The sequence below is a fragment of the Dama dama genome, chromosome 12 (assembly GCF_033118175.1).
Source record: "Dama dama isolate Ldn47 chromosome 12, ASM3311817v1, whole genome shotgun sequence".
Classification (NCBI taxonomy): Eukaryota; Metazoa; Chordata; class Mammalia; order Artiodactyla; family Cervidae; genus Dama; species Dama dama.
Genome location: NC_083692.1, coordinates 75,542,827 through 75,563,267, shown reverse-complemented (window position 1 = coordinate 75,563,267; position 20,441 = coordinate 75,542,827). Strand labels below are relative to the sequence as shown.

At 36.8% G+C, this 20,441-nt stretch overlaps 1 protein-coding gene and 1 long non-coding RNA gene across 12 annotated transcripts in view; one reads left to right on the top strand and one right to left on the bottom strand.

Moving 5' to 3' along the window:
- The window catches only part of HNRNPC (heterogeneous nuclear ribonucleoprotein C), a 44,842-nt gene that overhangs the window by 20,537 nt on the left and 3,864 nt on the right, over positions 1–20,441 (top strand). For 9 of the 11 annotated variants that reach the window (XM_061157708.1, XM_061157707.1, XM_061157705.1 and 6 more), the window contains 3 exons: positions 4,198–4,475; positions 6,675–6,789; positions 7,591–7,638. In XM_061157708.1, the coding sequence (XP_061013691.1) occupies positions 4,235–4,475; positions 6,675–6,789; positions 7,591–7,638 (404 nt within the window). In that variant the 5' untranslated portion in view covers positions 4,198–4,234. The remainder of the gene's footprint in view (positions 1–4,197; positions 4,476–6,674; positions 6,790–7,590; positions 7,639–20,441) is intronic. The other 2 variants (XM_061157713.1, XM_061157712.1) reach the window with 1 other exon arrangement.
- Positions 14,907–20,441, bottom strand: part of LOC133066534 (uncharacterized) — a 31,803-nt gene continuing 26,268 nt past the window's right edge. Inside the window, exon 3 of the long non-coding RNA XR_009695161.1 lies at positions 14,907–17,321. This is a non-coding gene — a long non-coding RNA (uncharacterized LOC133066534). The remainder of the gene's footprint in view (positions 17,322–20,441) is intronic.

Here is a 20,441-nt window from a genome sequence, read left to right as displayed (position 1 = left end):
AGTAGTGTAAAAGGAACTTAAAGGGGCAAAATAGGAGCTTAAGTGTGTTCAAGGAAAGCAGTTTAGATCAGGTGATGTTGCTCTGAGTAGGCAGAGAAATTTATATTATCTAAGAGGTACTGAGAAACTCTTGATAAGAAATTGTGAAAGACAGTGTGAGATAGAAAGTCTTTGGATTCAAGAAGATGGCTATCATTTTAAAAATTTGTCAACTCATTGCTGCCATCTAGTGACACTTTGTCTTTAAACTGCTTCAGAGAAAGGAAGTGGCATATTAGGCATATGGGAGTTGTACACCATAACTCAAACTTCAAGATAAACAGTTGAAAACGAATAAAATTGACAGGTTTAGCTTGTATTCCAACTCCATTCCAAATCTACGTGGTGTAGATTTCATGATTTTTGGTTTAGGCTATGACTGATGTGGTAGAATTGGTAATAGAAACACATTTCTGTATCCATGAATCTTGAGCAGTTCTTGTCCTTCATACAGCCACTCGTTGCTTTTATTGTTTCAGCATAAAGCATAATCAAATGGACACATACATCATTTGGTGTAATAAGTAACTCAACATTGTTGGTTTTGACTTTTACTCACCAATCTTAGTGATTTTTTGATGATAGAAAATTGTGAAAATAACCTGGGATGAAAAGATAGCAAGCACACACATGAGTATGCTTCCGTTAAATAGAGGTTTGAGTTCTACCACCCTGTAACCTCTAGGGAAATACTCAATCTTTTTCCATTTGTCCTGTGATGGAATTCTGCTTTTCTGGAAACCATTTGATATCTGCTACTGAGTTAAACAGTTCACAGAGTAACCAGGGAGTCAGTCATTTCAGAAATATTTCCCTCTGTGGTTTTAATCTTTGAAACTAATTTTAGGAAAGAAATTGATTATGTGTGGTTTTTATTCTGTGTTCTTTTATTTACTTACTGTTTTTAAAAGCTAGGAGAAATTGACTTGTCCTATAAGAGTGACTCCAAAGTGTAAACTTCTGTGGCTCGTGAGGCACCCTCAAATACACTCATTTAGATCTATTTCATTTCTATTTGTCTTTAAAACCAAAAAACCCCATCTTAATGAATTATTATAAAGCAAAAACCCTGTAATGTCTACTCAGGTTGAGAAAACAGAACTTTGCCAGCAAAGTTTATAGTTCGGAATGATTCTGTGGCAGTCCAGAAGTAAATGGAGTATATTTGAGGAAAGAAAATGTGATTAAGTGATTTTATACCCAGCGAAACTGACAGATACAGAGGACACAGGCAAACTAAGTTGCAGGAACTGATAAAACTATTTTCAAGCTCTTTGTAAGTAATAATACTAAGGATAAGCTTGAGTTACTATAATACCTAGAGAGATCTGGTAGAATTTTAGCATTAATAACATTACAAAAAGATAATACTGCTTGAATATAACCTTGCAGAAGTGTCACACGTGAGTCTGATCAAGCCTTTGGTCACAGCTTCCAATTTCTGAAAATACAAAGGACAGAAGAATACGTGGAATTATGCTGAGGGTATGAAATTTTGAAAAACTGCAGGACAAATAAATGCTCAAGATTAACATAAGATAGGGACTTCCCTGGTGGTCCAGTGGCTAAGACTTGGTGCTCCCAGTTCAGAGGGCCTGGGTTCGATCCCCGGTCAGGGAACTAGATCCCACATACTTCAACTATGATTTTGCATGCCACAACTAAAGATATCTTGCATGCCACAACAGAGATCAAAGATTCCATGTGTACCAACTAAGGCCTGGCACAGTCAAATAAAGAAATATTAAAAAAAAAAAAAAAAGATTAACATAAGATAAATGTTAAGTTAAAGGGGAACTTATCTAAAAAGAGCAGTAAAAGACATCAAATTTGTATCAGTGGGTAAGACTATACTACCCAGGGGTACACTTTAGGTAGTAGAATTATTTTAAAAGGAAGAAAGTGATTTTACTGTGAAGTTAGTTTTAGGAGGAGGAAAGAGATTGAGAACGGAATGCACATGGGGCTTCTGAGTGTTGAGATTCTGTGGAGACTTGAGCTGCTTTATCACCTACGGACAGTTTTAGTGCAGTACCTTGTACTCGCCCACTGTTGACTCAGGCAAGACGCTTCCTGTTGAAACTGCTTTTCCTAACATTTGTTCTTTTTCTTTCCAGATATTTTGATGTTCTTCAGCTTTTTGGCTCTTTTAGGCTCCTGGTTGCTTCTTTTGCTTCTCCCACAGGGATACATAACATGCATGTTAGCTTCTGACTTGCCCTTAGCAGTATGCATTATGGAGTTTTGTTTGGGATGCATTGACATAAAGTTGTATTCTGTATGTTGTCCATAGGTTTTTGTGTTACCCACAGTTAATTTCTTAAACTCAAGGAGAGGGACTTACCTGGTGGTCCTGCAGTTGAGGATCTGCCTTCCAGTGCAGGGGCCCGAGTTTGTTCCCTGGTCTGGGCACTGGACCCCACATGCTGCAACTAAGATTTTGCAAACCACAACTAGAGATCCTATATGCTGGGGCAGAGACAGAAGATCCTGCCTACCACAAATAAATACTAAGAAGAAACTCAGGGAACTTGGACCTGTATTTACCATTTATATATATATACATAGTTTGTGAAAAAAACATTTGCTGAAAACTGGCTTATGTCTCCACTTAAAATAATAGCAAACCTTAAGAGCCACACAGAACTATTATTATTTGAAACCAGTTAGGCCTTGTTAGTAGGCTTTTATTTTGATTCCTCTTGGAGTTCTAAGCCTTTTTGGTGCTCCTGCTTAAGTTGAAAAGCTGTTAGTGGTTCTGAGTAGCCACTATTAGGTTAATTTTTACTGCTTAGTGTAAAAAAAAAATTGTAAAGATACAATTTAGGAACTCAAAGGCAGGCTGTTTCCTGAATTTCAGAAGGATCAGAAGTTTAAAGCTTTAGACTCTGTTTGCGTATGGAAAGACAAGGTATTTAAAGGGTCAGAATGGTAGTGGTCATGTGTAAATGTTACACCATCTGGTTTTTTTAAATGTATATAAGACCTTTACATTATCCACAAGAACTAGTTTGTCATTATCTTCTTGAGGATTGGAAAGTGAAGAAATACTAGACACTGCTATTTAGTACCTTTCAAGGGGTTAAATGGGAAATAATCTTAAGAATGTTACTCTATATCTAGGGTGGATCCATCTTAAGCCCCGTTTAACTTTGGTGGTTGGAATGGTAAGGAGCAGTAGACAAAAAGCTGATAGAAAAGCTAAAGAATATCAAAACATCTTGTGCTTTAAGACCTAAAATGATTTCATGAATCTCCACATAGTTACAGATTATGCCTCTGTAACATATATAAAGATAATTTTTGTTTTGAAATGGTCTGAGGAAAGTTGTGTTTTCTTACTGCTTCTGATTCTTTTTTGATTAAGGCAGTGTTCTACCTTCTAGTTTTATCATCATCACCATCCACATTATTAAATGTCCTAGCTATATTTTGTATTGTTTTCACATAAAGAATCATTAACATTCTATTAAAAAAATGGTATTGATATTTAAGGTATCTATTGGATGCTGTAAATCAATCAAAGTATCTGGAAATAGATTATTTCCAGAGTGAATGAGTTGGTTCTATTTGTTGCCTTCATATAATAAAGTTAATTAAAGTTGAAGGGCAGAGTATCACTTGTCCACATTCATCTAGCTAAAGAATAGTTTGTGGGCAGAAACTGGAGTTCTTTATATCTATGTGGCAATGAGTGAGACTCGGTAAAAGCAACATGAAAAAAGGTGGAGTTATTGATAGATGGCAAGGGATGGTTCAGTTAGCATGACTGGGACAGTGAAAAACAGAAATTTATGGTAGAGAGATTGGTGGGGTTTTGATTTGCTTTAGGATTTTTAAACAGAGTGAAGTCACTTGGGATTAATAATTTCCAAGAGGATTGTGTTGCCAGTATTATGTGAAGAGGATTTCCCCCCCCTTGAAGTGATGGTCTAGCAGGAGTATATTACAGAAAAGGAGGTTGAATTTCTATAAGGATATATATTCATGGGCTCAAGTCTCTGAATACGAATAAACTTGCTGCTGTGAGATCCATTTTGTTTAAGTTGACTGATAATTGTAGGTAGAATGGTTCAAAATAAGATTAGAACAGGTTTTTATCAAGGATTATTTTTTTTTTAGCATCCTTTCACCTGAATGCATTTTTTCCCCTCTCAGTTTTTCAGCTTTGTGAGGCACCGTATCATCAAAGACAATGGCCAGCAATGTTACCAACAAGACGGATCCTCGCTCCATGAACTCTCGTGTATTCATTGGGAATCTCAATACCCTTGTGGTCAAGAAATCTGACGTGGAGGCAATCTTCTCAAAATACGGCAAAATCGTGGGTTGCTCTGTTCATAAGGGCTTTGCCTTCGTTCAGTATGTTAATGAGAGAAATGCCCGGGCTGCTGTGGCAGGAGAGGATGGCAGAATGATTGCTGGCCAGGTTTTAGGTAAGATCTGGGTTGAATTAATTTTTCATAGGTTATGTAATTCAGATCTGGGAGTTCTTCTCTTCATGTTTTCTTTTTCTTTCCCTCCCTCTCCATAAAGCTGTTAGTCAGAGAGGTGTTCTGGATGTTATGTTTGACATCAGCCTAATAAAAAATAAAAATATTAGGTTTATAGGTCTAAAGAGAGTTTTACTTACTAGGCCATTTGGTATAGTAGAGACTGGATAACCCTTAGCTGGCAGTCTTGAGTAAAGTAGGAGAGAGAGGGACAATATTTCATAAGGTACTTTGGCTGCCTAAAATGGCTGTGTCATTTTGAACACAGTCGACGGGGTGAAGACAACAGAGCTTAGTCATGTGCTCTAGAGTCAGATGTATGTTAGGGCCTCACAGCTATGTGTTGGGCAGCCTACATAGCTTTTCTTTGTTAAAATAATTGTGTGTGCGCGATGCACTACCTTGGTTTATTAACTATTCTTATGAAGGTAATACTACTATGTGGTTGTCAAGAGAATTTAGATAACTTGGGAGGATTAATTGAGGTGATTCATAATAAAAGGTTGTCTTATATTAGTTCCCCAGTAGGGTTTGCCTCTGATGTAGCATGTTTAGATTTTTGAGAAATGAGATCTGAGCTCTATTCAGAAAATTTATATTCTGAACTTTAGATCTCATTACATACGTTTCAGTCATATGTTTGCAAATTATTGTTTGAAACTCGAGATATCTTTGGCCAGTGGATCAGTCACCTTTAAGTTGGTTCCTGTGTCCTTGAGACCTTACTCTTGTGATACTACATTTCTTCCTTGCTTGCTGCACCACAGGATATTCTGGGTCATCTGGGTATCTTATAAGAGTGTTGGCTCCTTTTAATGGGAGCTATTTAGAAACCCACTCCTTGTATACCAGGAGTGTTTACTGAATTTTTTAATTGCATCTTGTTAGTTTCAGTGGGCAGAATAGGGGACACTTAGGTCTTTAAGAAAACAAAATGTCAGATTTTTATGTGCACATTGTGCCACAGCCTCAAATAACCATAGTTCTGTTTTTACCAAAATTATTTTATTTTGGATATTGACTTAATACAGTTTTCCCTTGATGGAATAATACATGTTTGAACTGCATGGATTCACTTCTACGTGGATTTTTTTTTAATATGTATTGCAGTACTGCAAGAACATTGGTAGAATCCCAGTGCAAAACCACAGATAATGGAGGGCCACCTGTTAATTTGTATGCAGACTTTCCACTCCACAGAGGGTCAGGACCCCAGCCCCCATGTTGGTCAAGTGTCAACTGTTCTACAGTTTAGAATATCGTGAAATAATTCTTACATGAGGTTGTAAAATCAGTTGGATACATAGTGTAGTTAATCCTGTTACTACATTTTTTTTAAGCTTCTTTTAAAAAGTGTACCTTTAGTTTTATAAAATCTTACGATTCCAAAGTCAAAACTGTAAAAGCCGGGTTGTTATAAACATTAATTATAAAAATAGAAATGAGTTTAGTGAACTAAGAACTCTGAAGATTATTCGTAAATGTAATGGTGTTTAGCAGATAAGGCAATGTACTTAAAAGTCTTTTTCCACTGGTCACTTGATGAACTGAGTTTTGGAGAGCTGGCTAGCTTTTATTTAATTGTTTTTTGAGAAATTGTCTCATCTGTTAGAATATTTGGGAGAACATGAATTCTTAGATAGGTAGTGGGTGGCATGGTGAGCAACTGGGCACTCTGGCATAGGTGTTTTAAAACTTATGTTGTATATGGAAACTAGAATTGTTTTCCTTTAATTCGTTCCCTTTTCTTGGAGTGTGTGCATATGAAGGTTGTTTACCTATAAGCGGTTCACTGCACAGTGTTTATTTTTTTATGCAACTTCTCAGTTTATCCTATTTGTAAGGAGAATAAAAGTCCCCAGTTTCTTATTGAGATGTTCAAGTCGAGGGTAAAAGGTACTAAAGACAAACTTCGTGTGTTTTGCATTTCTGTTTTGTTGGTACAGAACAGAGGACAAAGAAATGGAAGAGTAAGTCCTAACCTTGTAAAAAAAAATCTTGAGCCTATTTTATATAACAGGGAAAGATGAGATACATCATTTGACTTTTGTTAATTATATGGCCATGTACACGTTAGAAAGGTGCAGTTTGAGACACCTCCCTCCCAACAGAGTTGTCATTAAAGATTTTTTTCCCCCTCAGATATTAATCTGGCTGCAGAGCCAAAAGTGAACCGAGGAAAAGCAGGTGTGAAGCGATCTGCAGCGGAGATGTACGGGTCAGTACCAGAACACCCTTCTCCGTCCCCTCTACTCAGGTCCGGAACTTTATTATTTATAACTGCATTGTGTCCATCAGTGGGCATCTTCTCTATCTGTTTTCTGGATGTGGGGAGGGTTAACTGTAGTATGTTTTATGTATGTGAAAGGACTGCTTTATTAATTTTGTGTTAGTATACTTCATTTTACCCCATTTCCCAGAGAGTTGTTGGAATTCCTGAGATTTTTTACTATTAAAGAGTAGTTTGTAAAAAAAATTTAGTGTTAGTTGCTCAGTCATGTCTGGCTCTCTTGAGACTCCATGGACTGGAGCCTGTCAGGCTCCTCTGTCCGTGGGATTTCTCAGACAAGAATACTGGAGTGTGTTGCTATTGCCTTCTCCAGGGAATCTTCCTGACCCAGGGGTCAAACCCGGGTCTCCTGCATTGCCGGCAGAGTGCTTACCATCTGAGCCACCAGGGAAGCCCTACTAGTATAAATTAAATTCCTTCAAAAGGAGTTACTTAGCTTCTAAGAAGCTGGGGAGGGAGTAAGAAAGGGAAAGAGGATGACATAAGAATGTTTAATTTACTATTGTGTTTTTCCATATTCTTATTTTAGCTCTTATGTGTTGGTATTTTAGCAATCTTAAGGCTAAATTTGCAGTTTGGCCACTGTATGTCCAATGGCCTAAAGTGGTTGGAATTTAGTGATCTGTTGCTTAATGATTGGGCATTAGTCCATACTAATCTGTTGATCTATTTGTTGGGTTGGTTTAGGGTGGGTTTTTTTGTTTTTTTTTTTCCCATCTGCTGTTGTCAACAGCTCCAAATTAATCCTCTTTGGTATTTGTTTTTCAGCTCATCTTTTGACTTGGACTATGACTTTCAACGGGATTATTACGACAGGTATGTTTAAGATGTTTGCTCTTCCAGTTAGAGGCTGGCTAGTGAGAACCATTTATTTTTCTATTTTGTGGTAATAAATGTTCTATTTTGTAGTAATGAATAACAAACATGTTTTCAAATAAAGCCCCCTCTTTCTATCAGAACATAATGAAAAAAAGTGTGTGTGTTGCTCAGTTGTGTTTGACTTTTTGCAACCCCATGGACTGTAGCCATCCAGGTTCCTCTGTCCATGGAATTCTCCAGTTAAGAATACTGACGAATGGAATGGGTTGCCATTCCCTTCTCTAGGGGATCTTCCTGATCAGGGATCTAACCCAGGTCTTTGGCATTGCAGGCAGATTCTTTACCATCTGAGCCACCAGGAAGCCCAATGAAAAAATACCTTTCTGCAAATCATTAGAGTTAGACTAGATAAGGGTGATTTTTTTTTGTTGTTGATTTTATAGAATCAGTTTATATATATTGTCAGGGCATATGGAGACATGTCTAATATTTTCTGGACTAACACTTTTTCTTGACAAGTCAGTTTTTTAATTTGTGCCACATAAATGTAAGGACTGACTTGCCTAATGATAAATGGAATTTAATTAGCAGTCTCATGTTCTCTATTATTTTTTTTGCATATTAGCTGCTTAGATTTGCATTGTGGGAGATTACAGGAAAACTATAAAAAATGATTCCTTAAAATTTCAGTAGTCTCCTTTGAGCAAACCAACCAATGCAAAATAGGATACAAATAAGCATATGTAATGATTTTACAATGCAAATTGATTTAGGCATTAATGTTGAAGTGTTAAGATTTGTAGATTGGAGTTGATGATACAGTTCTAAAAGGCAGAGGGGTTAGCATAATGGTTTCTTATGCCTCCAGAATAGCATTTGTATTTGAAAAATCATGAGAAAGTTGATATAGATGCATCATTTCATTCTAAGTATGTTTGGGAAAAGTTGTTTTAAGTGATGAATTTTGAGATTGAGTAAAACAGATAAAGACAGCAAGGAATAATGAAAGCACTGAAATGTTTGCAGAAATATCTTCATATATCTTACCACTGCTATTTGGTCTTAAAAATTGGTGACACCACCACTGTTGGCCTCACTCTAGTTTTTCAAGAGCAAGAGAATACCTTTAGTTCTCTGTATTGCTTGATATTATAGAGTGACAGTGAAAAGTAATGTTTTTGACCTTCCATTCTAAACTAGGCCAATAAAAAAAGATTTCTGATGACTGAGTAACCAAACAGTGGCTTAATAAAGAGCTCATTCAATTATATACTGAGGTCTAGTAGGAAAAGCAAGCATGTTTAGTTAAGAATGGAAAAACTTCTTAGGAAAATGGTAGTTATCAGTTTTCTCGGAAGTCATCCTGAAGATACTTTATTCACGAGGTTAAGATAATTATCTTTAGTAACATCATAAATTAACTTTTTGATTCTTTACTAAAAGAAGATGGGAAATTGACTCTTGAGATGTGCTGAAAGCTCTGTGTCCTGCTATATAAATAGGGGTTAAATCAGTCTGCTTAGTCACACCCTTAAGAACATGAAGTTCACATGAATATTTTAAGACATACATTTGGCATTTCTACTGCCTATTGTTACATTAGGATGGCAGCTGATAGAGGAATCCAAAGGCTTAGTCACTTAGCAGAAAGGATTATGACCAGAGTCATATATCACTTCAGTTTTCTTATCCCTAAAACGATCATACCTACTAATAGAGTTGTTATGAAGACTAAGGAAATGGACAAAGGTTGCATTATATATAACCCTCAAATACTATTATGCTTTCAGTTAATCAAGAATTAATCTTGGGTTTCCCTGGTAGTTTGGTGGTACCTGCCAATGCAGGAAACACGGGTTCAGTGCCTGGTATGGGAAGATCCCACATGCCACACTGTTAACACTGACATACATTATTGCTTCTGCATATATTGTTGCTCCCTTCATATCAAAATGAAGGGAATCATGGACACCTCACCATTCCTCTCCACAAAATCGAACTTAATCTCTAGCATGCAGAGTCTTCTAAACTAATGCATAGTGAAATGAAGACTGATGTTTATGTTGACATGTTTTTTAGTAGTTATTTCAAGTTTTTTGTTTATTAATATAGAATATTTTGATTTATATAAGAAAGTAGTATATCAGTGTAAGATAAAGACTGCTTTTATAAGCATAATGGCATTTTATAAACATAATGATGATACCACTTATACTTAAGATAGGAAGATTCCTTAATAATCCAAGTTTTCCAGACTTGATTTTGCAGGTTGTATTTTATGTTGTTTAGCATGTTAACCTGTCATCTGTATTTCCTCTGAACTAGTGGGGTAGATTTGGAGGCTAGTTCAGTTTCAGGTTGTTTTCTTCTTTTCTTTTCTTTCTTTGACATGGGGGAGGTCAGAGAGGAGACCAGAGTATGTCATTAAAGATATTATGCCATTTAATCATCATTAGCCTGACTTTTGTCAGAAACTTGAGGAATATAAGCATTAGGTGTTTCTTAAGGAGATACATTTTAGATATCAGGGAGTAGGTGATTAATGATGTTTTGTTAGAATTAGAGTGATTTTTATTTTTGCTTGGGTTTTCATGTGTTTTGATGCACAAGTTCCAAAGATTGTAAATACTTTTCATACTGGAGGATAATCAAACATTAAAATTTGAGTCACTTATATATTAACATATACTATCTCTGAGGAGGCAACAGGGGAGTGGATTCTATAGTCTTAATGCAAATTAATTTATAAATTATGTATATTAGGCCTGTCATTTTATTTGTTCGTAAGGCCATTTCTGATGCAGTATGTGTTGGAAGTTCTTAGGTGAATTTAACATAAATTACCAACATGTGTGAAACTGCCATTTTAGATACTTGTTAATGTTACTCAGATACACTGTCATCTCTTTCAGATGTGCTATAAACTGTCATACATAGTTTATAATTACTCAAAAATTTGTTGAGACATTTTTTTCTAGTAGGAAGACAAGCCCCCAAGTAGCTTTCTTATTTAGGGTGACTATTCATGGTAGGGGCTGGTGGGCATGCTTAGTCCTGTCCAACTCTTTTCAACCCCATAGACTAGCCTGTCAGGCACCTCTCTCCAGGGGATCTTCCCATCCCTCTCCTGCATTGTAGGCGGATTCTTTACCCCCTGAGCCATTGGGGAAGCCCTCATGGTGAAGGAGGATCTCCGCATCAGTTACTCTTGATGTTTAAAGTCTTAGAGCCTGTAAGCTGACAGAGATCCATTTCCACTTGTATCCTGTTGAGTCTTGTTGCTTCTAGGGAAATTGTTGCTGGAGTAGTTCCTGTTGGAGGACTTCTTGTGTGAAGCAGTTCCTTTGAGTGATTTTTCTTTCAAATGCTTGAATGAATTTCTCTTAATTTCTCTTTCCATATAGATATTTAGTCACTCACTTTTGATATTAATGACCATTAGAAAGCAGATTTTGCTGTTGTGCCAGAAGTGCTATAATAAAAATAATTGGTACATTGTTGGAAATAGACATTAAAGCTTTAGTTTTTGTTGTAGCACAGGGAACTCTACTTAATATAAAAACATGGCCATTTTTAGGAAAAGCTTTCAGATGGACTTTTTGTAAATCAGTTGTAGCCCTGCTTTTCTTTCCCTTATAATTACCCAGGAAAATATTCTGGAATTACAGAGTTGTGATGATGCAGAAGTTTGTGAGAATACTAAAAATCACTCAGTTGTACGTACTCAAAGGGTTTATGTTGGGTTTGGTATGTGAACTGTGTCAGTTTACATAAAAGAAGTAGTACTCGGTTATGACAGTGGAGTGGTTCTGTCGCAGTCATTCTTCTGTGAAGAACTCGGAGCACAAGAAAAATGACATGCTTGCTTAGATTTGATAATAGGCTATAGTATGATAGCTGAGACTTGGCAAACACCTGTTAAGCGGGTTCAGAAGGACCCTGATTTTAGTTCAGTGGTCTTTGAGGACTTTATAATAAATAACTTGTCAGAAGTTGCATATGTCATGTGGATACTAATGTCAGCAGTGCGTAAGGGACTGAACTGTGAAGTTAAGTTGTTCCACTAGAGATTTTTCAGAGTGCTGTTATTGTGGCACATACAAGTACATTAAGTACTGCTAGTATACCATGAAAGGAGGAGGGAAGTAAGTCTACAAGCAGATCAAATGTGGCACATTTATGATAAGCACTATGTTATACAGTGAAGAAAGTGCTGTGAAATTAATTGGCTGCTATGTGTTCTGCTTTATACAGGATTGTCCTATAGAAAGATGAATTGTGTGCCCTTGTGGGAGGTGTAAGCTCCCCTGTTAAAATTTAAAGAGCTCCAGGTTGTTTCACAGAGGGCAATATTTGTACCTGCCTTTGATATTAAGCAGGAGGTTTTTTAGACAGACAGGGTGAGGATACAGGGTTATGAATCATTCCTAGCATATTTGGGGAAGCAGTCAGCTGTGATTGGAAAAAACATATTAAGTAGTTGTATCCTATTAGCAGTGATACCTTAACAACCCCATGACTAGAAAAGAGAAACTGGAGGGGGAAAGACATTTACCGTTGTAAATGTTGGAATGTGGAGAAATCTCTGAGGTAGACTAGTCTTGGCATGATTTATTGGGTCACAGTTACCAGAGCAGGTACTTTCTGGGGATAAACTAAGTTGAGATGAGATTTTTATTTTTATGACTAGAATTATGCCATTTAAAGGTGTAATCTTTTGCTAAGCGACAGGTCTGTGAAAGGTTTGAGTTCTTAGAATTTGGGGAAATAAGCAATTCTGTTGATACTTACCCTACAGATCTTTTCCAATAAGATACCCTTACAGAAAGCAGAGAAAATAAATTGAAGTGGGGGAATTGCCATTGAAAATGCAAGACAAATGAAAAATGGTAACAACCATCGTAATTGTTAAACTAATATCTGAGCCCTTACTTTGTTCTAGACAAACAATATTTTAGGTTTTGAATTAGTAAGTCAAAATGGATTTGAGGTGCCAAGGCCTTTATTGGTGTTAGAGGTGCTGTCTTCTTGGCTCCCTCTTTTTCTTTCAATTTTCTGATATTCCTGAGCAACACTGGATCAGAGAGAGAGGTTTTAGATGTGTGTACAAAAGAAGAGGACATGAAATATTCAGGTTTTGGAGAATTGAATGAGATCATCTGCTTGGAAAGGCATGCGATTCAGAGAACCAGAAAGTTCTTGGCTACTTGGGAAAGCTGAGAAATGCTTCTTTAGTTGACAGTTAAGATGATCTTCATTTTAGGCGACGGGTGAGAATTTTCATGTGCTAATAGCCCTTCTGTTTGCTTCTTATGGGAAACTAAACATGTAGTTCTCAGATTTTAGATTTATGCGTAGATTTGTATGATGACGCTGCGAGCATAAGTGTGATACTGTTAGACTTGAATTTGTGTCCTGGACTCTTGTTGAGTAAGTGGGAGATACTTATTTGAAGGGGAAGCTTTTGCATCCATATCAGAGAATCTGTTTTGTGGCTCTGAATTAAGTGGTGTTCTGGGTATGTTATTACCTAACCCATAGGTGACCCCTGCTGTTTTAGGACTCTATTCAGATATGCTTTGTCAAGCTCCTTGATGTTAATTTTTCTTTTAAAACTTAGCTTTGTTGAGATGTAATTAATTTTAAAGTATACAGTTCAAGATATATATATACAGGGTGTGACTACAACCATGATATAATTTTAGAACATTTTATCACCCTAAAACAACTTACTAGCAGTCATTCCCTGTTCTATCCCCAGGCCTAGCAACCACTTTCTATATTGTTCTTTTAGTTACTAAATTATGATTCTTTTACAAGCCGGTGGACTATACCCACCAGGCTCCTCTGTCCATGGGATTTCCCAGGCAAGAATACTGGGGTGGGTCGCAATTTCCTTCTCCAGGGGATCTTCCTGACCGAGGGATTCTCGTCTCCTGTGTTGGCAGGTGGATTCTTTACCACTGAGCCACCAGGGAGGCTGCCTTTCTATCTATAAGCTTTGCTTATTTTGGACATTACATGTCAGTGGAATCATGTGAGGTATGTCTTTTGTGACCAGTTTCTTCCATGTTTTTTCCCAACAGTTAACCTATGTTACACTCTGTATTAGTATTTCATTCCTTTTATTACTACTGCAGTCTGTTTATCTGTTCATCAGTTGGTAGATTTTTGAAATGTTTTTCATATTCTGAATAATGCTGCTCTGAGCACTGGTATACACATCTTTGCCTGGGCATATGTTTTCATTTCTCTTGGGTATGTACCTAGGATTAGAATTGCTGAGTCTTAGGATAATTCTTTAATTTTGGGGGGAACTGCCATACTGTCTTCCAAAGCAGCTGTACCATTTTATTTTCCCATTAGCCATGTATGGCATGTATTTCTTTGCCAACAAAGGTGCATTTAGTCAAGGCTGTGGTTTTTCCAGTAGTCATGTATAGATGTGAGAGTTGGACTATAAAGCAAGCTGAGCGCTGAAGAATTGATGCTTTTGACCTATGGTGTTGGAGCAGACTCTTGAGAGTCCCTTGGACTGCAAGGAGATCCAACCAGTCCATCTTAAAGGAAATCAGTCCTGAATATTCATTGAAAGGACTGATGTTGAAGCTGGAACTCCAGCATTTTGGCCACCTGAAATGAAGAGCTGACTCATTTGAAAAGACCCTGATGCTGGGAAAGAATGAAGGCAGGAGGAGAACGGGACTACAGAGGATGAGATGGTTGGATGGCATCACTGACTCAATGGACATAAGTTTGAGTAAACTCCGGGAGTTGGTGGTGGACAGGGAGGCCTGGCGTGCTGCAGTCCATGGGGTTGCAAAGAGCGACTGAACTGAACTGAACCATGTATGAGGTTTTTAATTTCTCCACGTCCTTGCCAACATCTGTTTTTGTTGTGTCTTTGTTATTTAAGCTATTCTGTTGTGAGGATTATCTTTTTGTGGTTCTTATTTGCATTTTCTTAAAAGCTCATGTTTAGTTTTTATGTGCTAATTGGTTGTTTCTCTTTGGAGAAATGTATTCAGATAGATTCTGTGGCCAGTTTTATATTGGGAAAAGCTTTTTCATATATTTTGGGTATAAGACTCTGGATACAGTAACTGATACTATCATTCTTGAAGTTTATTACTCTTAGTTTTTTTTTTCTTTTAAATATCACAGAATTCTAGACTCTTTGGAAATTATATATAGGAAGTAAGTAGACGTCTGGAAGGAACAAACTAGAACAATGCTGTCCAGTAGAACTGTGTGATGAGGTCAGTATTCTGTATCTGCACTATTGGTGTCATAGACAGCCACATATGGAAAATGTGGCTAATGTAACTGCCGAACTGAATTTTAAATTTGTTTTAAATAGCCACATGTGGCTAGTTATTACTTGATTTGATATTGCAGATCTTAAAGTGCTACAAAGTTAGTCCTAAGTATAAGAAATAAAAGGACCAAGGACTGCTGTTCAGAAGTTAGGGAACCCAGACTAGTTTTAGGACAAGCTGACAATGTTGAAAGAATATCCAGGAAACTAATGTTATTTTTCAAGGAAAAAAAGAGGCGATATCCTTTTGATAAATAGGATAAGATTATACTTACGCAAGGACTTCCCTGGTGGCTCAGATGTAGAAAGTCTGCCTGCAATGCAGGACATCTGGGTTCAATCCCTGGGTCAGAAAGATCCCCTGGAGAAGGAAATGGCAACCCACTCTAGTATCATTGCCTGTAAAATCCCATGAATGTAGAAGCCTGGCAGGCTACAGTCCATGGGGTCACAAAGAGTTGGACATGACTGAGCAACTAACACATACTTTGATACCCTCTTAAACTATAATCAGAGGAACAAGAAATGAAGTCCACCAAATAGAATTTGACTTACTTAGGTGGATAAATTTCTTTTCCAGGACTTATATTTTACAGGGATAAGTATCTTATTACTATGATATAGAATAGTTCAGCAAGAGGAACAACAGATTGATAGAGTACAAAATGTATAATAGCAGGAGCTCATCAATGGAAAATTGTGATGTCCTTACAGGAAGCATGGCATAATAGTCTTAAATTACATACATTATAGGCACGAGATCTTATTTTTATATTGTAATCAGTAGCTTGAAAAAGGATTCAGTTTTGTGGTTAAATTATTATTGAGCTTTTTTCAATAATAAACTAATTTTCTTAGGGGAAAACTCCCAGTAGTTTTTATAAAACTAGAAAAAGGGGAGCTGAAGCCTACTGGCTTTCCAGTTAAATGATGAATTGGTTTGTTATTTGTTGTTGATAATGTGACTTGTGATAAATTCTTTCCTAGAGTCCAGTTTAGGAAAATCTATTTTCTCAATATATATTTGTTAAGATCTTACTATGAAATACTGTGAGTATCACGGGTACTAGTGGAAAATAGATGGCCTCAGAGAAGATGGACAGGTTGAACACATACAGAGCATGTTAAGATACTGTGTATCTTTAGTTTTTACTCTGAATTGGGGGATGGACCAGGGAGGTGACAGTGGGAGTGGTGAATAGTAGTTGTATTTTGAAGTTAATGCAGACATGTTTTCTTCCAGATCTTTGTGAGGGCTGAGAGAGAAATCACTGATGTCACCAAAGTTTTGGCTAGGAATTTATAGGAACAGTGATGGGGAAAGAAAATAGAAGGAACAAAGGTTTGGGGTGAATATCACAGCTGAGTTGTGGATATGTTAATATAAGTTCCTTAAGACATCCACTTTGAGAAATGTTTATTAGGCAGTAGCAGGTGTGGAGTTCATTGGGGTCAAGGGTAGGTTTTCATAATGGAGGGGGCATAAGACTTTATAAGGCGATTGAAGAGAGAATGGAAAGACAAATTGTGGAGACATCATGTTGTTTAGTCGTTAAGTTGTGTCCAACTCTTGAGACTCCATGTAGTCTGCCAGGCTCCTCTGTCCATGGGATTTCCCAGGCAAGAATACTCAAGTGGGTTGCTATTTCTTTCTCTAGGGGATCTTCCTAACCGAGGGATTGTCCTCTGTATTAGCAGGCATATTTATTCTTTACCACTGAGCCACCAGGGAAGCAGACACGTCATACAAAACTTAAATTTTACTCTTTGGATGTACAATTTTTACCTGCCTAGCCATGTATTTACCAGTGCAATCGAGATGTAGTTCTATACCTCCCAGAAATTTGCTATGAAGCTTCTTGTAGTCGACTCCTTCCTCCACCGTGTCCCCTGACAATCACAAATCTGTTTTCACAGACAACTCCTTTAAAGAAATTTTATTGTGAGAGAGGTATAGTCTGACCTGGCTTGACAACATGAGAATTTAATAATGAATGATCTTATGTGTTTCTAAGTTACTTACTTACTTCTAACTTACTGTTTATAAATAGTATTTATCATAAATGTTGTTCATTCGCTCAGTTGCTATGACCACATGGACTGAAGCTAGGCTTCCTTGTTGTTCACTATCTCCCAGAATTTGCTCATACTCAGGTGTATTGAGTCGATGATGCCATCCAGCCATCTCATGTCCTTTCACCCTCTTCTGCTCTCAGTCTTTTCCAGCATCAGGGTTTTTTCCAATAAGTTGGCTCTTCACATCAGCTGGCCCAAGTACTGGAACTTCAGCATCAGTCCTTTGTATGTTCATGATTGGTTTCCTTTAGGATTGACTGGTTTGATCTCCTTTTGTAGTTTTAGCCTTTAAAAAAAAAATTGGACCATATTGACAGTTTAAGACATTATCTTTTGGAAAGATCCAAAGTAATATTTGGGAGTGTTTATAAAGTCGCTCAGTCGTGTCCAACTGTTTGCGACCCCGTGGACTGTGGCCTACCAGGCTCTGCGTCCATGGGATTTTCCAGGCAAGAATACTGGAGTGGGTTGCCATTTCCTTCTCCGGAGGATCTTCCCAACCCAGGGATCGAACCCGGGTCTCTGGAATTAATTGTAGGCAGACGCTTTACTGTCTGAGCCACAAGGGCAGCCCTATTGAGTACTTCATGACAATTGAGTAATAGTGTAATTCTTTGAAAGTTGAGCAGACTTGAAAAGATTTCCATCCATCACATGGATGGAAAGTTTTAGAAACAGTTACTTTTCCTAATACTGTTTCGGGTCTAGTCCTGTTTCAAAGGACTCAAAGCAATCTGCATTCTATCACCCAGATAATTTTATTTTAGGTGAATTTTCAAATTGCCCTCCCTTGAAACATAGTTTTAGATTAACATAGATTACCAGTGAATCCATGAAGAAAATTCAGTATAGTTGCTTAACTTAAGCGACTTTTCATATTTTAATCAAATGTATCATTGACTTAGCAAGAGTACCTCTAAATACTAATATCACCAGTACTTTTCAAATGACGATTACAGAGCCAATTATTGATTGCTTTCATTGATTCTACAAATATAGAGGTTACTGATTCCTGCTCTTTGTAAGTATCAGTGCGTGTGGTGTTCCCCAACTTTGATCACTGTTCTTTGCGCAAGGTTCTTAAACCTTACAGAGGTAATGATAAACCTTTGTTTTTCTGTGGGTTTTTTGTTTTTCCTGTTTATTTTGTTTTCCTTTAGCTGAAAAAAAACTCAGTTAAAATTTGATGTTTTGGGTGCCCTTATATATTGAATGAATCCTGCACAGCAGACCTGTTTATCATTAAGTCCCTTAATCATTTTAGTTGAGCAGTACTTGCTGGTTTTAATTTTAACTGTCATACAGACAATCTGTATCCTTAATGGACCAAAAGAGCAGTTTAAAGAAAGTTAAGGACTACAAAGTGCAATTGTGTAAATTTACATTAGTAATTGGCACTCTTCCTGTAAATTATGTTATCAGAACAAGTGTTTATAGTCATATCCAGTTTGGTTTCTCCCAGACTAGTCAAGGGAACGTTTGTGGAGGGGTGCCTACAAATAACAATTAGAAATTGTTTCTTAATTTAGAAATAAAACACAAATTACAAGAATTTCACTAGTGGATTTATTTTAAAGGTCAACAGAGTAAATTTCACATCATGAAAACAGTGGGTTTGAAGGTGAATATTGATACATCATAGCTTTATTTTAATGTAAACCTGAATTAAACATGTTACATAGTCATGAGTGGAAGGCTTCCTCAGTAACTCAGATGGTAAAGAATGTGGGAGACCTGGGTTTAACCCCTAGTTTGATTCCTGGAGTAGGAAATGGCAACTTCAGTATTCTTGGCCTGGAGAATTCCATGGACAGACTGCATATAGTCTGCTACTGCTACTGCTAAGTCACTTTAGTCGTGTATTGAGTCTACTTAGGTAGATTAAAGGCAACAGTCTACTCATTCATAGAATAAAACTTTTGAGATTTTAAGAAAATATGTACTATTAAAATTTTATTATGGTAAACTTTAGAATTTTTTGGTTCTTAAATTATGTGTTTAAAAGAATTGTATACCATAGTCTTCAGTAATAAGTTTCTAAAGAGTATAATGTTCAAAGATGCCAATTACTGAAGGCCTTGATTTTTTAATAATTTTTATTTATTTATTTTTAACTGTTGGGTCTTAGTTGCAGCACATGGACTCTTTCCTTGTGGCATGTGGGCTTTTAGTTCCCTGACCAGGGGTTGAGCCCACATGTGCTGCATTGGAAGGCAGATTCTTAACCACCAGGAAAGTCTGGAAGACTTTGATTCTTGAACAGTTTCTTTAATTCTGGTATTCATGAGTATCAGTAGTTGGTAACTGCTCATCCAGTGTACTGCTTCATCCACACAAGGCCAGGTAGATAAATGTTGTAAAACTCCTTTTCTTGGTAGAAAATCTGTACAGCATAATGTTACATAAAGGTTGTGTTGATATATTGGGAAACTTAAAATAGAAGTTGTATAAGTTGTAGATTGTTGTAAATTGAAGCACTCACAGAATTTTAGCAGACAGTTTGAGGGAGTGTCTGACATCCTAAAGCCCCCAAACATAGTAGCCTATAAAATCTGACCCTTTTCTAGGAAAATCAAAGGTAATCAGGAAGAAACTTCATCTTGAGATTTTTCTGTTGCAAATGAAAAATAATATAGTGGGAGAAAAATATTTCCTAACCCTTGAAAGAAATTATAATGAGATTGTGTGTTTAAACTGAATTTGATGTCAGTATTGTAAGGGGGGCGGTAATCTTAATAGATTGCCTAAATCTATCCAATTTTTAGGACCAGAAACAGTTATGGTTCATTAAGGAAACATTCTGGAGAATATAGGTTTTTGCCAATACTTTATTCTAGTTGTTTCTACTTTGATAGTAGTCAAGATGTATTACTAATCAGGTTTTCTGAGGCCAGAGGTCATTGAAGAAGCTTGCCTTTGAATGCCTGTACATTAATAAAGGCCTTGTAATGCTCATGTTTTAGCTTGGAGATTAGGATAGAGGGTGGTTTTTTGTTTTGTTTTGTTTTCTCTGTTAGATTATTAGCTAATGTGTGTCCAGAAGTGTTTTGCTTTATTTAAAATGATATTTTAGTTGTCTTTTTATTTTGACTAGATTTTATACCAACACTTGGTGTCCAGGTTCTGAACTCAATGGAGTCACAATTCTCTTAAGTGTTCAATGCTTGTTCTCTAGTAACAATGTAACTTTCATGAAGACTTTTTAATGGCTTGGGCTTTGTAATTGGAGAATTCAGCTCTTTCATTAACCTCCTGTGATTTACTATATAACTTTCTTATGGGGGAAGTGGTTACTTTGTTTGTACCTGGTTCTTGAAGCTGTTATAGGAAGCTTCCTATTATCTAGTCTATAACCATAAAGATTATCTCAGTAGGTGTGGTTTTTCTCTTTTTTCTCTTTCTCATG